At 39.7% G+C, this 12,515-nt stretch overlaps 1 protein-coding gene across 1 annotated transcript in view; it reads right to left on the bottom strand.

Annotated features, from left to right (window-relative positions):
* Positions 1 to 11,439, bottom strand: part of si:ch1073-358c10.1 (peptide methionine sulfoxide reductase MsrA 1) — a 30,845-nt gene extending 19,406 nt beyond the window's left edge. The window contains exons 1-2 of the mRNA XM_037542102.1: positions 11,273 to 11,439; positions 106 to 174 (exon numbers count right to left, since the gene is read on the bottom strand). Of these exons, the coding sequence (XP_037397999.1) occupies positions 106 to 174; positions 11,273 to 11,423 (220 nt within the window). The 5' untranslated portion in view covers positions 11,424 to 11,439. The remainder of the gene's footprint in view (positions 1 to 105; positions 175 to 11,272) is intronic.
* Between the last annotated feature and the right edge of the window lie 1,076 nt (positions 11,440 to 12,515).

Consider the following 12,515-nt stretch of genomic DNA (forward strand, 5'->3'; position numbering starts at 1 on the left):
AGTAAAGTAGGTGAAAATGTTAAGATTAAAGACTTCATAAATGACTGAATCAGTTCATATTTCATTAAAAAATAGCTGACCAGTAATTTTTTATGTGTTACACACCAAACATGATCATCTCCATGGCGTCCGGAAAAGGCTCCACAGTGGACCGGCCTGTGACTGCATGTTTCCCTTCAGACAGAGACAGAGACAGAGAGAGAGTGTAAGAGAGAGAGAGAGAGAGAGAGAGAGAGAGAGAGAGAGAGAAAAATGGCAAGATCTACAATAAAATAACAAAAATAATAACACATTTGCAACAGGTTTGAAAATACCACAGTGCTTTTTGGGACATACTGAAGCTACTCCAGCTAAATTTTGATTTCAGGCCATTTATAAGGGTCTACTATCATTATTACTAATTTGATACATGGCCATATTGTTGTGTTGTTTTTTTTTATTATTATTCAACTATTAACTATTTTCCTTCTTGTTTCCTTGCTCCACTACTGTTTATTGTTGTTGTGTATATGCACTGCTATTTGAAATAACTCCTGCTGCGCTGTACATTTTATTATTATTAATAGTTTAATACTGCATTACTGATCATTCTGAGACTGATGTGTTTTTTTTCCCTCCTGTTTGTTTTTAAGTCCTTTGTTTCATATGTTTTGCATTGTTTTTAAGTTTTGATGTTTACTTGATGTTGGAACTTGCCACCATACTGACTCAAAAAGTGGTCAAGAGTGATTTTCCCCTGTAACTCAAAATCTGGGCATCCTGCATGAGCGACACTAAACCACAGCTATGAGGCTGTCTGGGCTAGATGCTTGAGTGATGCTACATTTCATCTATGAGGACTTCCCACTTGAGTGATACTACAATTCAGCTATGAGGCTGCCTGGGGCTGGCCGCTTGAGCAATGCTACACTATAGCTATGAGGCTGCCTGGGCCTGCCTCTTGAGCAATGCTACACAAGGTTAACTGGGCCTCCAGTTTTAGCGATGCTACACTGCAGTTACAGGCCTCACTAGACCTCCAGCTTGAGCAATGCTACACCACAGCTATGAGGCTGCATGGGCCTCCAGCTTGTGTAATGCTACACCACAGCTACACTGGACCTTCAGGTTGAGTGAGGCTACACTGCGGCAAGAGGCTCACTGGGACGCCAACTGAGAGACACTACACCACACTACACTACGGCCACACGAGCAACATTAAACAACAGCTACGATGCTGCATGGGCACTGTAGCTACGAGACTGCTTCGGCGGTGCTGAGAGTGTCTGTGTGTGTGTGTGTGTGTGTGTGTGTGTGTGTACGTGGTTGCGCTGGTGGATTACTGCAGATTTACCCGGCCTGCCCGAGTTAATCAGGATCAGAGCTGAGTCTCCACACTGAGAGACACTTAACAGATTATAATACACACACAGGCCTGTGCTGGAGATGGTTAACCGAGTTACCGTGATAGTATAAATTATTAAAATATTTAAAACCCATTTAATTTTTCATTTATTTATTGCAAACCTCGGCAGGACACTAGTATTCCCTCACATGAACATAACTGAACTTTTAAATGTGTCGGTGACGTGGGATGTACTCGTTGAACATGCTGGGTGCTGCAGGCAGAAATTATACCTATTAAAAGCTGCCTGTACTATATGTGTAAATTTTAGAATCCTTAGACTACATCGTCAGGTTTCAGACATCAGACAAAACAGCTTCAGTTTTCAGACATCAGACAAAACAGCTTCAGTTTTCAGACATCAGACAAAACAGCTTCAGTTTTCAGACATCAGACAAAACAGCTTTGGGTTTCAGGCATCATACAAAACAGCTTTGGGTTTCAGGCATCATACAAAACCGCTTCAGATCTCAGCAAAAGCATGGAAGTATAATCGTGTCTCAGTTCTCGTTCATCAGGTAAAACATGTTCAGAGAAAAAGCATCAGGCTGAGCTAAGCAGCCTTGGACAGCAAAGTTTGTACAGTATTCACAATTTCTGTTCTTTCTTATTAGATTAGTCGTAATTTAGTGGCCAAATTAAGGACGATAATACATAACACACATTTTTTTACTGAACCTTTATTACGTTCTTTTATTTCACAAAGCTTCAACTCACATGCTAACACTATGCTTGCTCATATGGCTATTTCTAGTTAGGAACCGTCTCAAAATTACTGGACAAAAAGGAAAAACTAATGAAAAAGTACCACCCAACTTGGTTTATTTTACACAAACATAAGTTTGAGGGCACTGGGTCAAACTACATGTTTTTGTTAATGGAAAATGAGTTTACTTCCTCTACAGAGAACACAATGTACACATTTCAATGCACAGTTACTGTTTATTTGGTGAGTTTATCAAATGTTTTAGGGACATTTTATATTGTATGTCTCATTTTTTATCCAATGTTAAGCTTAGCAAATAAACAGTTCCCTGTAGAAGGAAGTGTTAACTTATTTTCAATCAACAAAACATGTCATTTGCCCAGAGCGTACACAACTGTAGGCAGAAATAAAAGAAAAGGTTTTCATGCCCGCTGTGCCCGACTGGCATTAGGGAAACTGAACAGGGAGAAAAGTGCACAGATGTTGAGCAGATTAGAGAGAAGGAGACTGAAGTGATTTACAGCCTAAAGCTCCACATACACACACAGCACTAATATTAGCATATGGACAAAGACACACACACAAAGAGCATATAGAGGTCAGTAATAAACCCTCTAATCTTCCGTTTAGATTACATACCATACTAACCTATACACTGACCTCAGCACACATTTCAGTACATCAGCTAAAGACCACATTGCAACACACACACTAGGGCTGCATAATAAATCACATTTATATTATCACAGGCAGCAACGACAGATCGAGTTACCTCACATGCACTAGAGTGACATAATTAGACGGCAGGGTTGTTTCCCTGTGTTGGCCTGGAACTCTCCTCCCCTATGTGGTGAGTGCACACTGCAAAAAACGGTATCTTGTCAAATAAAATTAGCTTAACCTTAGTGAGTAAATCTAATATTTTCACTGTTGATATTGTTGTAACCTTAGTTTAAGATTTTTTACCTCATTTCTAGACATTTTTTACAACCCCATTTCCAAAAAAGTTGGGACGCTGTGCAAAATATAAATAATAACAAAATGCAATGATGTGCAAATCATTTAAACCCTATATTTGATTCAAAACAGCACAAACACCACATATCCAATATCGAAACTGAGAAATTTTATGGCTTTTTGAAAAATACACTACTGTGTGAAAGTCGTAGGCACCCAAGACACATTTTCAAAATCTATTTATTTGTGTAGTATGTGTTTATACATATAGGACAACAGGTCAGTAACGATTGGGTATAAAAAGAGCATCTCAGAGAGGCTGAGCCTTTCAGAAGTAAAGATGAGGAGGGCTTCACCACTGCACGAGACTGCACGAGCAAATAGTGCAATTCAAGAATAATCTCAACATAAAATAGAAAAGAACATTTGCTTTTAATTGTCTACAGTATATAATATCATTAAAAGATTCAGAGAATTGGGGAAATCTCTGTATGCAAGGGACAAGGCCAAAAACCAGCATTGGCTGGCCGTGATTTTTGGGCCCTCAGGCAGCACTGCATTAAAAACAGACATTGATTCTGTAGTGGAAATTACTGCATGGGGTCAGGAACACTTCTGAAAACCACTGTCTGTGAAAACAGTTCATCACTGCATCCACAAATGCAAATTAAATCTATATAACACAAAGAATAAATCATATATAAACAGGATCCAGAAATGCTGCCACCTTCTCTCGGCTTGAGCTTATTTAAAATGAACTGAAGGGAAGTGGAAAAGTGTGGTCAAACAAATAAACCTTAAAATTATTTCTGGAAATCATGGATGCTTTATCCTCTGGGCTAAAGACCACTCAGCTCATTATCAGTGCACAGTTCAAAAGCCATTATTCATCAAGGGTCAATTAATGCTGAACGATATATACAACATATGCTGCCGTCCAGATGACGTCTTTTTCAGGAAAGGTCTTGCTTATTTCAGCAAGACAATGTCAAACCACATTCTGCATGTATTACAACAGCACTGCTCTGTATTAAAAGAATCTGGGTGCTAAACTGGCCTGCCTGCAGTCCAGAACGGTCACCCACTGATAACATTTGGCAAATTACAAAATTAAAAATACAACATAAGAGATCCAGAACTGTTGAGAAGCTGAAATTCTACATCAAACTAGAATGGGAAAACATTTCACTTTCAAAACTACATTAGGTCTCAGTTCCCAAACATGATGAAACACAGTAGTGCACATGCCCCCATCCCAACTTTCTTGGAACATGTTGTTGGCATCAAATTCAAAATGGGCATATATTTTAAAAAATTAATAATAAAATTTGATATAACAAATAACATTTGATATGTTGTCTTTGTAGTATATTCCTTTAAAAATACAGTTAACATGCTTTTTATTCTTATTTACATTCTGCACAGCATCCCAACTTTTTGGAAATGGGGTTGTACCTGTTTTTAGAGATTTCATTAAGAAAATTTATCACATTATGTTGGTAGAAATTTTTCTTGATTTTAAAAAATGGATATATTAACTAGATTTTAGTTCATTTCACTTGAAAAAATACTGTTGTTTTGAAGTGTACTTAACCATTGGCTAAACAGCCAAATGTGAACCACACATACGCATTTCATCTTAGAGAAATTGTGAGATCACATATAACATCTTATAATGTTATACATTAAAGCAACAGGCCACAAGAGGCTGTGTGCAACTGCAATTTTATCACAGGGAAGGGTGTTCTTAGGCACAATGAAAAGTGGAGTAAAACCCCTTCCCCGTCATACAATTGCTCTAATGCACGGCCTCAAGTGGATTATTGGCTTTATAATACGTAGGCCAAAATTAAATATGATAAAATACACACTCTTTCAGAAAGTAAATTATTATTAATAATAATAATCGATATAAACAAGGATTCTGCCAAGAAATGTAGCTCCTTTAGAGTATGGTATTGTTGCCAAGCAACCCATGGACCACTGAATGAAGAAAACATTCACAGTCGCCCATCGTTGTATATTGCGGTCATTTCATGAACTTTTTGTCAGATATAAATGACGAATAAATTACCACTGAGTTTTATTAGCACCAAGCTAACGGCGTCCTTCTCAAACAGCTCCCTGCTCCCTTTATAGTGCATTATGTAGGGATTTAAATACTGGATACTGTGACCCAACAGTGCAAAATATAGCTAGAATTCCTCAGAATTCCTTAGGCTAGAATTCCTTAACATTTACAGTTAGCACACTATTTAGGGAGTATGGAGCCATTTGGCATATTAATGATGGAGTTGTTTATCTTTTAGCATGTTAGCTAGCTGACCAGCAAGTTTTGTTAAGAACAGAAGTTTTCAGTCGCTCAGTTTAAACAAAAAATGGGTTCTTATTTCATCAGTACACTCGGTAGTCCTGTGAGGAGCACTATGTGTTATTTGGTTCCAGAACTATCTGTTTTATAAAACATACTCCACCATTTTGAGAAATAAGATTATGATGGGCGTCCTAGGACCTTAGGAAAGTTTGTCAGCCATGTTTTAACCCCAAAATGGTATTTGCATGGATGTGAAACATTACTGAATCTGCCCAGAGGTGGTTTGCCGAATTCTGACTGCTGATAGAAACAACAGAAATCATAAATGAGCAGTATTTCAACATAACATCTGTTGTTTAAGGTGGTTGCCCTTTTATATTTCACAGTAAATCCTATTGTGCCACATTTACTGCCGGCACCACTTTAATGAAGACCTGGATGTGGATTAACCAGGGTTGCGACATTCTGGGGAAGTTTTTGGACAAAATAAATTTGGGTGACTATTGAATTCTAGTGTTTTTCAGCATGATTAGCCTCATAGCTCCAATGCTAAACTAAAAAAAGCATGATTCGGACATCAAACATGTCTTGGTTGGTTGACTACACCTGGAGCAGGTGGGGAAACTGTGCCAATTACATTTTTCACTGAACCATTGTTTTAAGGAAATATGATGAAAGACCCTTTAGAACTAAGACTTAGGATAGGCTGTGATTTTTGGCTATTTCGCCCACCCTTCACACTAAACCTCCTCCTCCCGTCGTGTTCCCACAATGCCTTTCTCTCGCTCTCTCCACACATATTGTCTTTTGCAGTGGGCTTTTTTTACTCCCATGGAGTTCTGGCGGCGGTCCAGGCAATGCCAGTCTGTCTCCTTTCACTGTGAACCAACAGCCAGTGCCAGCCAAACGCCTTCAAACATACCAAACACGACCAGCGAGAGAGCGAGCGAGAGAGCGAGAGAGAGAGAGGGAAACAGGGCGGGTGAGCCTGACAAAAGAATCAAGCAGGAGGGGACGGTGCCATCTGAAAGAGGGACCTTTTCCTTTTTTCGGACAAAACTTCAGAAAAGAGCGCACATAAACTGTCACACGTTCGCGTTTAAAATGCTGGAGGGGGGGACAAAAAAATAAATACACTGGACAAAACCACTGGGCAACAGAAATCAATCGGGATTTTAGTGCTTTTTCTGCCCGACAACGGCTAGGCTCCTGCTCTGCTGGACTCGAGTGGACTCTTATTTATCACCTAGCGAGGACTAACGCACACGGACTGATCCGAATGTTCTCTAGGATGCTAACAAACAGGGCAGAATCACAAAGGAAACTACGCTCTTGATCAACCACAAGGCTAGCTTCTTTTGTTTTCGCCAAGCTTCCGCCATCTTGCTTTAGCCACATTGTGGATCTACAAACATGGACGTACGCCAGCACTCTGCTGAGTGTTAGCGCTATAAGGTGAGCATATGGCTGCGTTCTGATTGGCGGGATTGTTCGGATTCACAGGTGGAACTGTTGGCCATGTTCCGCAACGTCCAAATCCTGCAGAGCACCATGCGTCCCTTTGGAATCTTCTGGAACGTTCTGGCACTGCTGGGTTTGAAATTAGCCGAGGATGGAGGTATTACTGTTGGGAATTTCTAAATTTGGCCAAATGAGACCGAAATATCTCGGTTAGAAACAGCACTGGCAATCATGGAACTGAAAGAACCAACGCTAAATCGTCAGCAACAACCCAATAATGTCAAATAACACAAATTCATACAAAGAACACCAACAATCAATTAAAGTTGCGTAAAAACAACTGGAAAATTGTTAGCATCCCCTATGCACAAAGCTCAATTAACAGTATCACAAAAACATCACAAGGGGATAGTCCAGATAGTCACATCAAATAAAGGGACATTTCTTTAGTTTAGCACTTGAGCTACGATGCTAGTGTAGGTAACAAGTAATGACTTACTTATTTGGTCTTAATTTAGGCCTCAAAATGTCTGCTACTGTTTTTAGCTATGCTAACGTACTTTAGTCCATGTTTATAGATAACACTGAGTCATACAGTGTCAGAAACCACATAATCAGGTTTATTGGAGATGCTGAAAAAGCAAATGATAATTTAAGCAGGCAGTTAGCACTGTGTTTCCTTATTTGTTATTTGTTTACATTTATGGCATTTTGCTGACGCTCTTATCCAGAGCGACTTACGATTTTATCATTTTACACAGGTAGGCCAAGATGGTGTTAGGAGTCTTGCCCAAGGACCCTTATTGGTATAGTGTAGGGTGCTTGTCCTGGTCGGGGTTTGAACCCCAGTCTACAGCGTAGAAGGCAAGCTCCATTAGCTTCACAACTCCAGTTCTAAAATGAAGAACCTTGCTGGCTGATTTATAACACATGCGTTGAGTGAAAAAATTAAATAGATTTGCTTTTTAGCTGGATTATCACTTTAAATACACAATGGCTACCTCAGCAAAACATCAGGCTACATCTCTGAAGGTTGTTCCAATCTTCTTCTGCCTAACTGGCTGCTGCGCTCCCTTTGAATCGTGGATTACAAGCAGGGAGGTTTTTTTTGCTGACCCACAACTAAAAGCAATGACCTTAAAGGGTCGTCTGAAATGAGCCCAGGGCCCATCACCCTGGAAGAGAAATGACAGAGCGAAGCCTGTACCACATGTTCAGCTCACAGCAGTATCCAGGCAACCATTTCCGGTTGCCATGGAGAGAAGTCACCCCCCACCCTTGGAGACAGAGCTGGCAAGATGGAGGCAAGAACGTCTGGAGGAACTGCACCAGCATGTATTCAGTTTTTGAGTTGTCGTATTTTGTTTAAAACGTAGCACTACTGGTTCTTTTTTCTCTGTTCCAACTGAACAAATAAATATTGTGACATACTGTGCATGGTGAAATTTTCCTGAAGTATCGCAATTATATATTTTTCCAATATCGTTCACCTCTACAAAATTCAAGCATGAAAGTGGAACTCCACCATTTTTCACCTTGCAGTGGAGGTGATAGGAACCAGGGGTCACTATGACTACCACACAAAAATAGACATTTTATTTGCTATCCAAAACCACCAGTGAACCTACGTGTGTCTTCTGAGTTTATGTGGAAAGTTGATGATGGTAAAATAGAAATAAATCTGAAATAAGTTTTCTTTTGGGGGCTATTTTGCTTCACAACACCCCACGCATAATGTATCCATCCACCATTAATTAATTTCAACTTTCTGTGAGGGAGCTTTTAGAGGTGGACGTATGGTTCCTATCACCACCACTGTGAACAATTCAGAATTTCTCTAAAACAAGGCATTTCACACCAAAAACTCTGAATGACTTTGTGAACATCTGAACTATTTAATTACCCAGATATTTTGGAAAATTTTGTGAAATTCCCCTTTTAGTAGCCCTTCAGAGGTAGACTAAAACGGCCTACAAACAGGCTGCTAACAGCTTAAAGTGAATTTAAGCCATCACCCATGAATGCAAAAGGTGTCTTGAGTTATTTTAAAGGAGAATAATGTAGCTAACAATGAACAGAAGCTTTCCATTAGCATGGTGCCTCAAACCATGTGGAGGTCTTCAGTATCTCTAATAGACTTGATTATGTGGTTTATGACTCACTGTTGTCTATAAACACAGACTAAAGTACAGCTAATCAGGTCTGTCACAAGTGTAAACCCACACAAGACCTTTGACCCTGCTGAGGATCTGAGCTCTAGAATTCAAACTGAATGGGGATCTCTAGAATCTGACTATAAAAGGCAGCCAGGACCTGAACAGCAGGTTCTGCCTCCGTCGGACCCCAAAGGCCCGGAAACTTCCGCCGTGCCGCGAGCTGCTCCGACAGACGGAGCTGGAATTTACGACGTGGGCGGAGCTTTCAAGCGCAAAATGCACAGATGGTCCCACTGACAGTGCCATGGCACCAAATCTCCCACAATGCAGTGCTCTGCCCTGGGCACAGTGGAAGGGCAGAAAGAAGAACGATGTGGTTGGAATTTTGGAGGCTCCTGTCACAGAACATTCATTACATACTGTAATGTTTTGTTTACTAGTATATGCATATTGTAATTACATGCAGCGCTGATATCATTTCCAAATAAAAGGGTCTTCATAGCAGCTGAGACTCAAGCACAGTCACACTTTAAACTCATAAAGCTTTTACATATTTTTATAAACAATAACACACATCCCCCTTAATGCTGAACGGGAATGTTTCAGGTTGATGTTGCACTCTTATGATTTTTGCACGGCAGCTGTATCTGAGAGTACATCTGAAATATGTGTATTTTTGTGTATAATATCCAGTTTTGGGCTTTGTTTGTTTTTTGTTTTGTTTTGTTTTTTTGCTATGCATACAAACAAATTTCACCAGATCTGTCACCATCATGGAATTTTATCTGACTATTAACTGTCATACAAATGACTGCAATTAAGGACTTAATTGTACTTTCTTGCTTATTCGATGCAACTATTTATGTAAAAGCCTAAAATGCCATATTGGCTTATAAATGTCTCAGATACCCAGAATCATGCGTTTTCAGGCCAAGTTTGTATTTTTACTCAAGAGTGAAAATATAAGCAAAAAATCTCTCATTCTGCCAGCATGCATGCTAAAAACATTAGCATTAGCTACACATATTAGCTATGTGTATTAGCTAACAAATAAACTAACATTACTCAGTGCTGCTCTTTAAACATGAACTTTTCTCGCTTTCCGTCTTACTGGCTGTGTTTACATGCAAAGATATTTACCAGTCAATCCAACTGAATATATTCCGATTACTGATGACTGACTGAGGTGTTTATATCTCACGCTACTCAAGAATCTGATGGAAAACCTCCATTTACATGAGCACAAGTAATCCATGACAACCAGCATCACGTGAGTCCAGTCAGAGTGAGATGAGCAGCAGTGAGCAGTGCTTGTTTTTTTTAATTACTTTAAAATGATTTCATACTCAGGAAAGCATACATCACGTGTCCTTATTAAAGAAGGCAGAGAGGAAGACATCATGTTCTGAGACACAGAAGCTGGACGTCCATCCCACCTCCGTCTTTTAAATATCAGATCTTTTCCTGTTGGACAGACTTGACTTTTAGCCTACTTTAGCTGGCTAACTGTGAAATCTTGTTCAATACTTCTGACTGGAAGTGAAATCCCACTGACTCTGAAAATTTCTGTAAAATTCAGAGTGTGAGATGTGAGCAGAGTGATTCAGAGTAGTGTGGTGTGAAATGGTTCAGATGTCTTTATAGTGGTGGTGATAGGAACCATGACTACAACACTAATACATTTTATTTACTATCCAAAACCACCAGTGAACCTACACCTGTTTTCTGAGTTTTATATGGAATGCTGGTGATAAAATGGTGAAAAATCTGAAACAATAAGTTTACTTTGGGGACTATTTCTTGGGGACACACAACACCCTGTATATAATGTGTCCCTCCACCATGAATGGATTTGAATCTCTCAAAGTTATCGTAAAACAATCTATCACTCATCAGGCAGTGAATTCATAACCATTTCATATAACAACTTTCTGTGAGGGAGCTTTCAGAGGTGCACGTTCCTATCACCACCACTGGGAACAACTCTGGCAGTTAAGTTTCTCTAGAACGGAGCGTTTCACGCCAAACCACTCTGAACGACTCTCAACCACTTAATCATGCAGACATTTACAACTAAGTTATCCGTTTTGTCCCCACGCCCAAACACAAGTGAACATTTCTCAGTGAACTGGACAAAATTATAGTCCAAAGTGAGGAATATCTCTGATAAGTTCTCATGCTTGACTGCACGTCTCTGACTGTGTGTTCAGGACGGCGCGCATGCGCGCTAAAGTCGAAGGTGCAGTTTATCTCAGGGTTAACTTTCTGTCGGTACACCAGCAGGACAGTTTTACCTGCTACCTCCATCCTGGTGTGTCTTCCTCTGAGAGCCTGCTCTTTAGTGGGCAGCACGGAGCTCCTACTGGCCATGCTGAGCGCGAGGAACCACACGAGCACGAGTGTAAGTGTGAGTGTGAGCGTCCCGTCACGGATGTCAACAAACATGGCGTCCGGGAGAACGTAGGAGGAAGCACGGGGGGAGGGGGGGGGGTGGAGCCTACAGTGAAGCACATGAATATTCATAGATGTGCGTCCATGCGGAGACGCAGCGTCATGAATATTAAGCAGGCGGAGCTTTAAGCTTTTAATGTGCAAGAAATTGAAATTAATAGCCTCGCGCAGAATCCACATGAACTCAAAACACAGCAGACTGCAGACATTAAAGTTACACACCTGGAAACAATTAATCACTATTTATCCACACTCTTAAAAAATACGGTTCTCCAGGAGTTCTACATAGAACCACTGCATGCTGTAAGGGTTCTTTGCATTGTGTAATGCTTCGGATTGATGTAGAATGTGTTGCATATGGTTCTATATAGCACCAGAAGGGTTCTGCTGTTGTGTACAAGCTTGAAATCATAACAACAGCAGAAACCTTTTGTTGCTACATAGAACAATGTTCCACATAGAACCATATACAGTACATTCTCTGTCAATCTGAAGAACCACTTTACCATGCAAAGAATTATTTAAGAATGCAAATGGTTCTTTGAGTGTTCATGGTTCTATATAGTGCACTGTTGCTAATAAAGAACCCATAAAGAACCATCTTTTTAAAGAATGTAAACATAAATGTTTGCATTATTATTATTTTTTGCATTACTCTCATAGAACCACATCTTATGCATGTATACTCTACTTAGCTGATACTCTCAGACGGCACAGTGATTATATTTCACAGAATTTGCTGCAGCGCTTAATATACATGCATAAGTGTGTGAATTAATGCTAATTTGATTCCACAGCAGCTAATTAGAATATTCATCAATTTCTGAATGGGCTGAAGGAGCTCTCAGTAAGCGTTGAGCTGTGCTTTACATTATCATAAGCAAATGCTGTAGTTAAATACTGTGAAATAAATTATCGTCAGAGAGCACTTTATGAAGTGTAAAGTTATTATTATTATTTTTTATTTATTTATTTTACAAAAGCTTAACAAGGATTCATTCCAATTCATTTATTCTGCATTGATCAGCATTTGAGATGCAAACAGAGTGATTCAGAGTGGTTGGGTGTGAAATGGTTCAGATTACT

Source organism: Pygocentrus nattereri, chromosome 10 (genome assembly GCF_015220715.1).
Source record: "Pygocentrus nattereri isolate fPygNat1 chromosome 10, fPygNat1.pri, whole genome shotgun sequence".
Classification (NCBI taxonomy): Eukaryota; Metazoa; Chordata; class Actinopteri; order Characiformes; family Serrasalmidae; genus Pygocentrus; species Pygocentrus nattereri.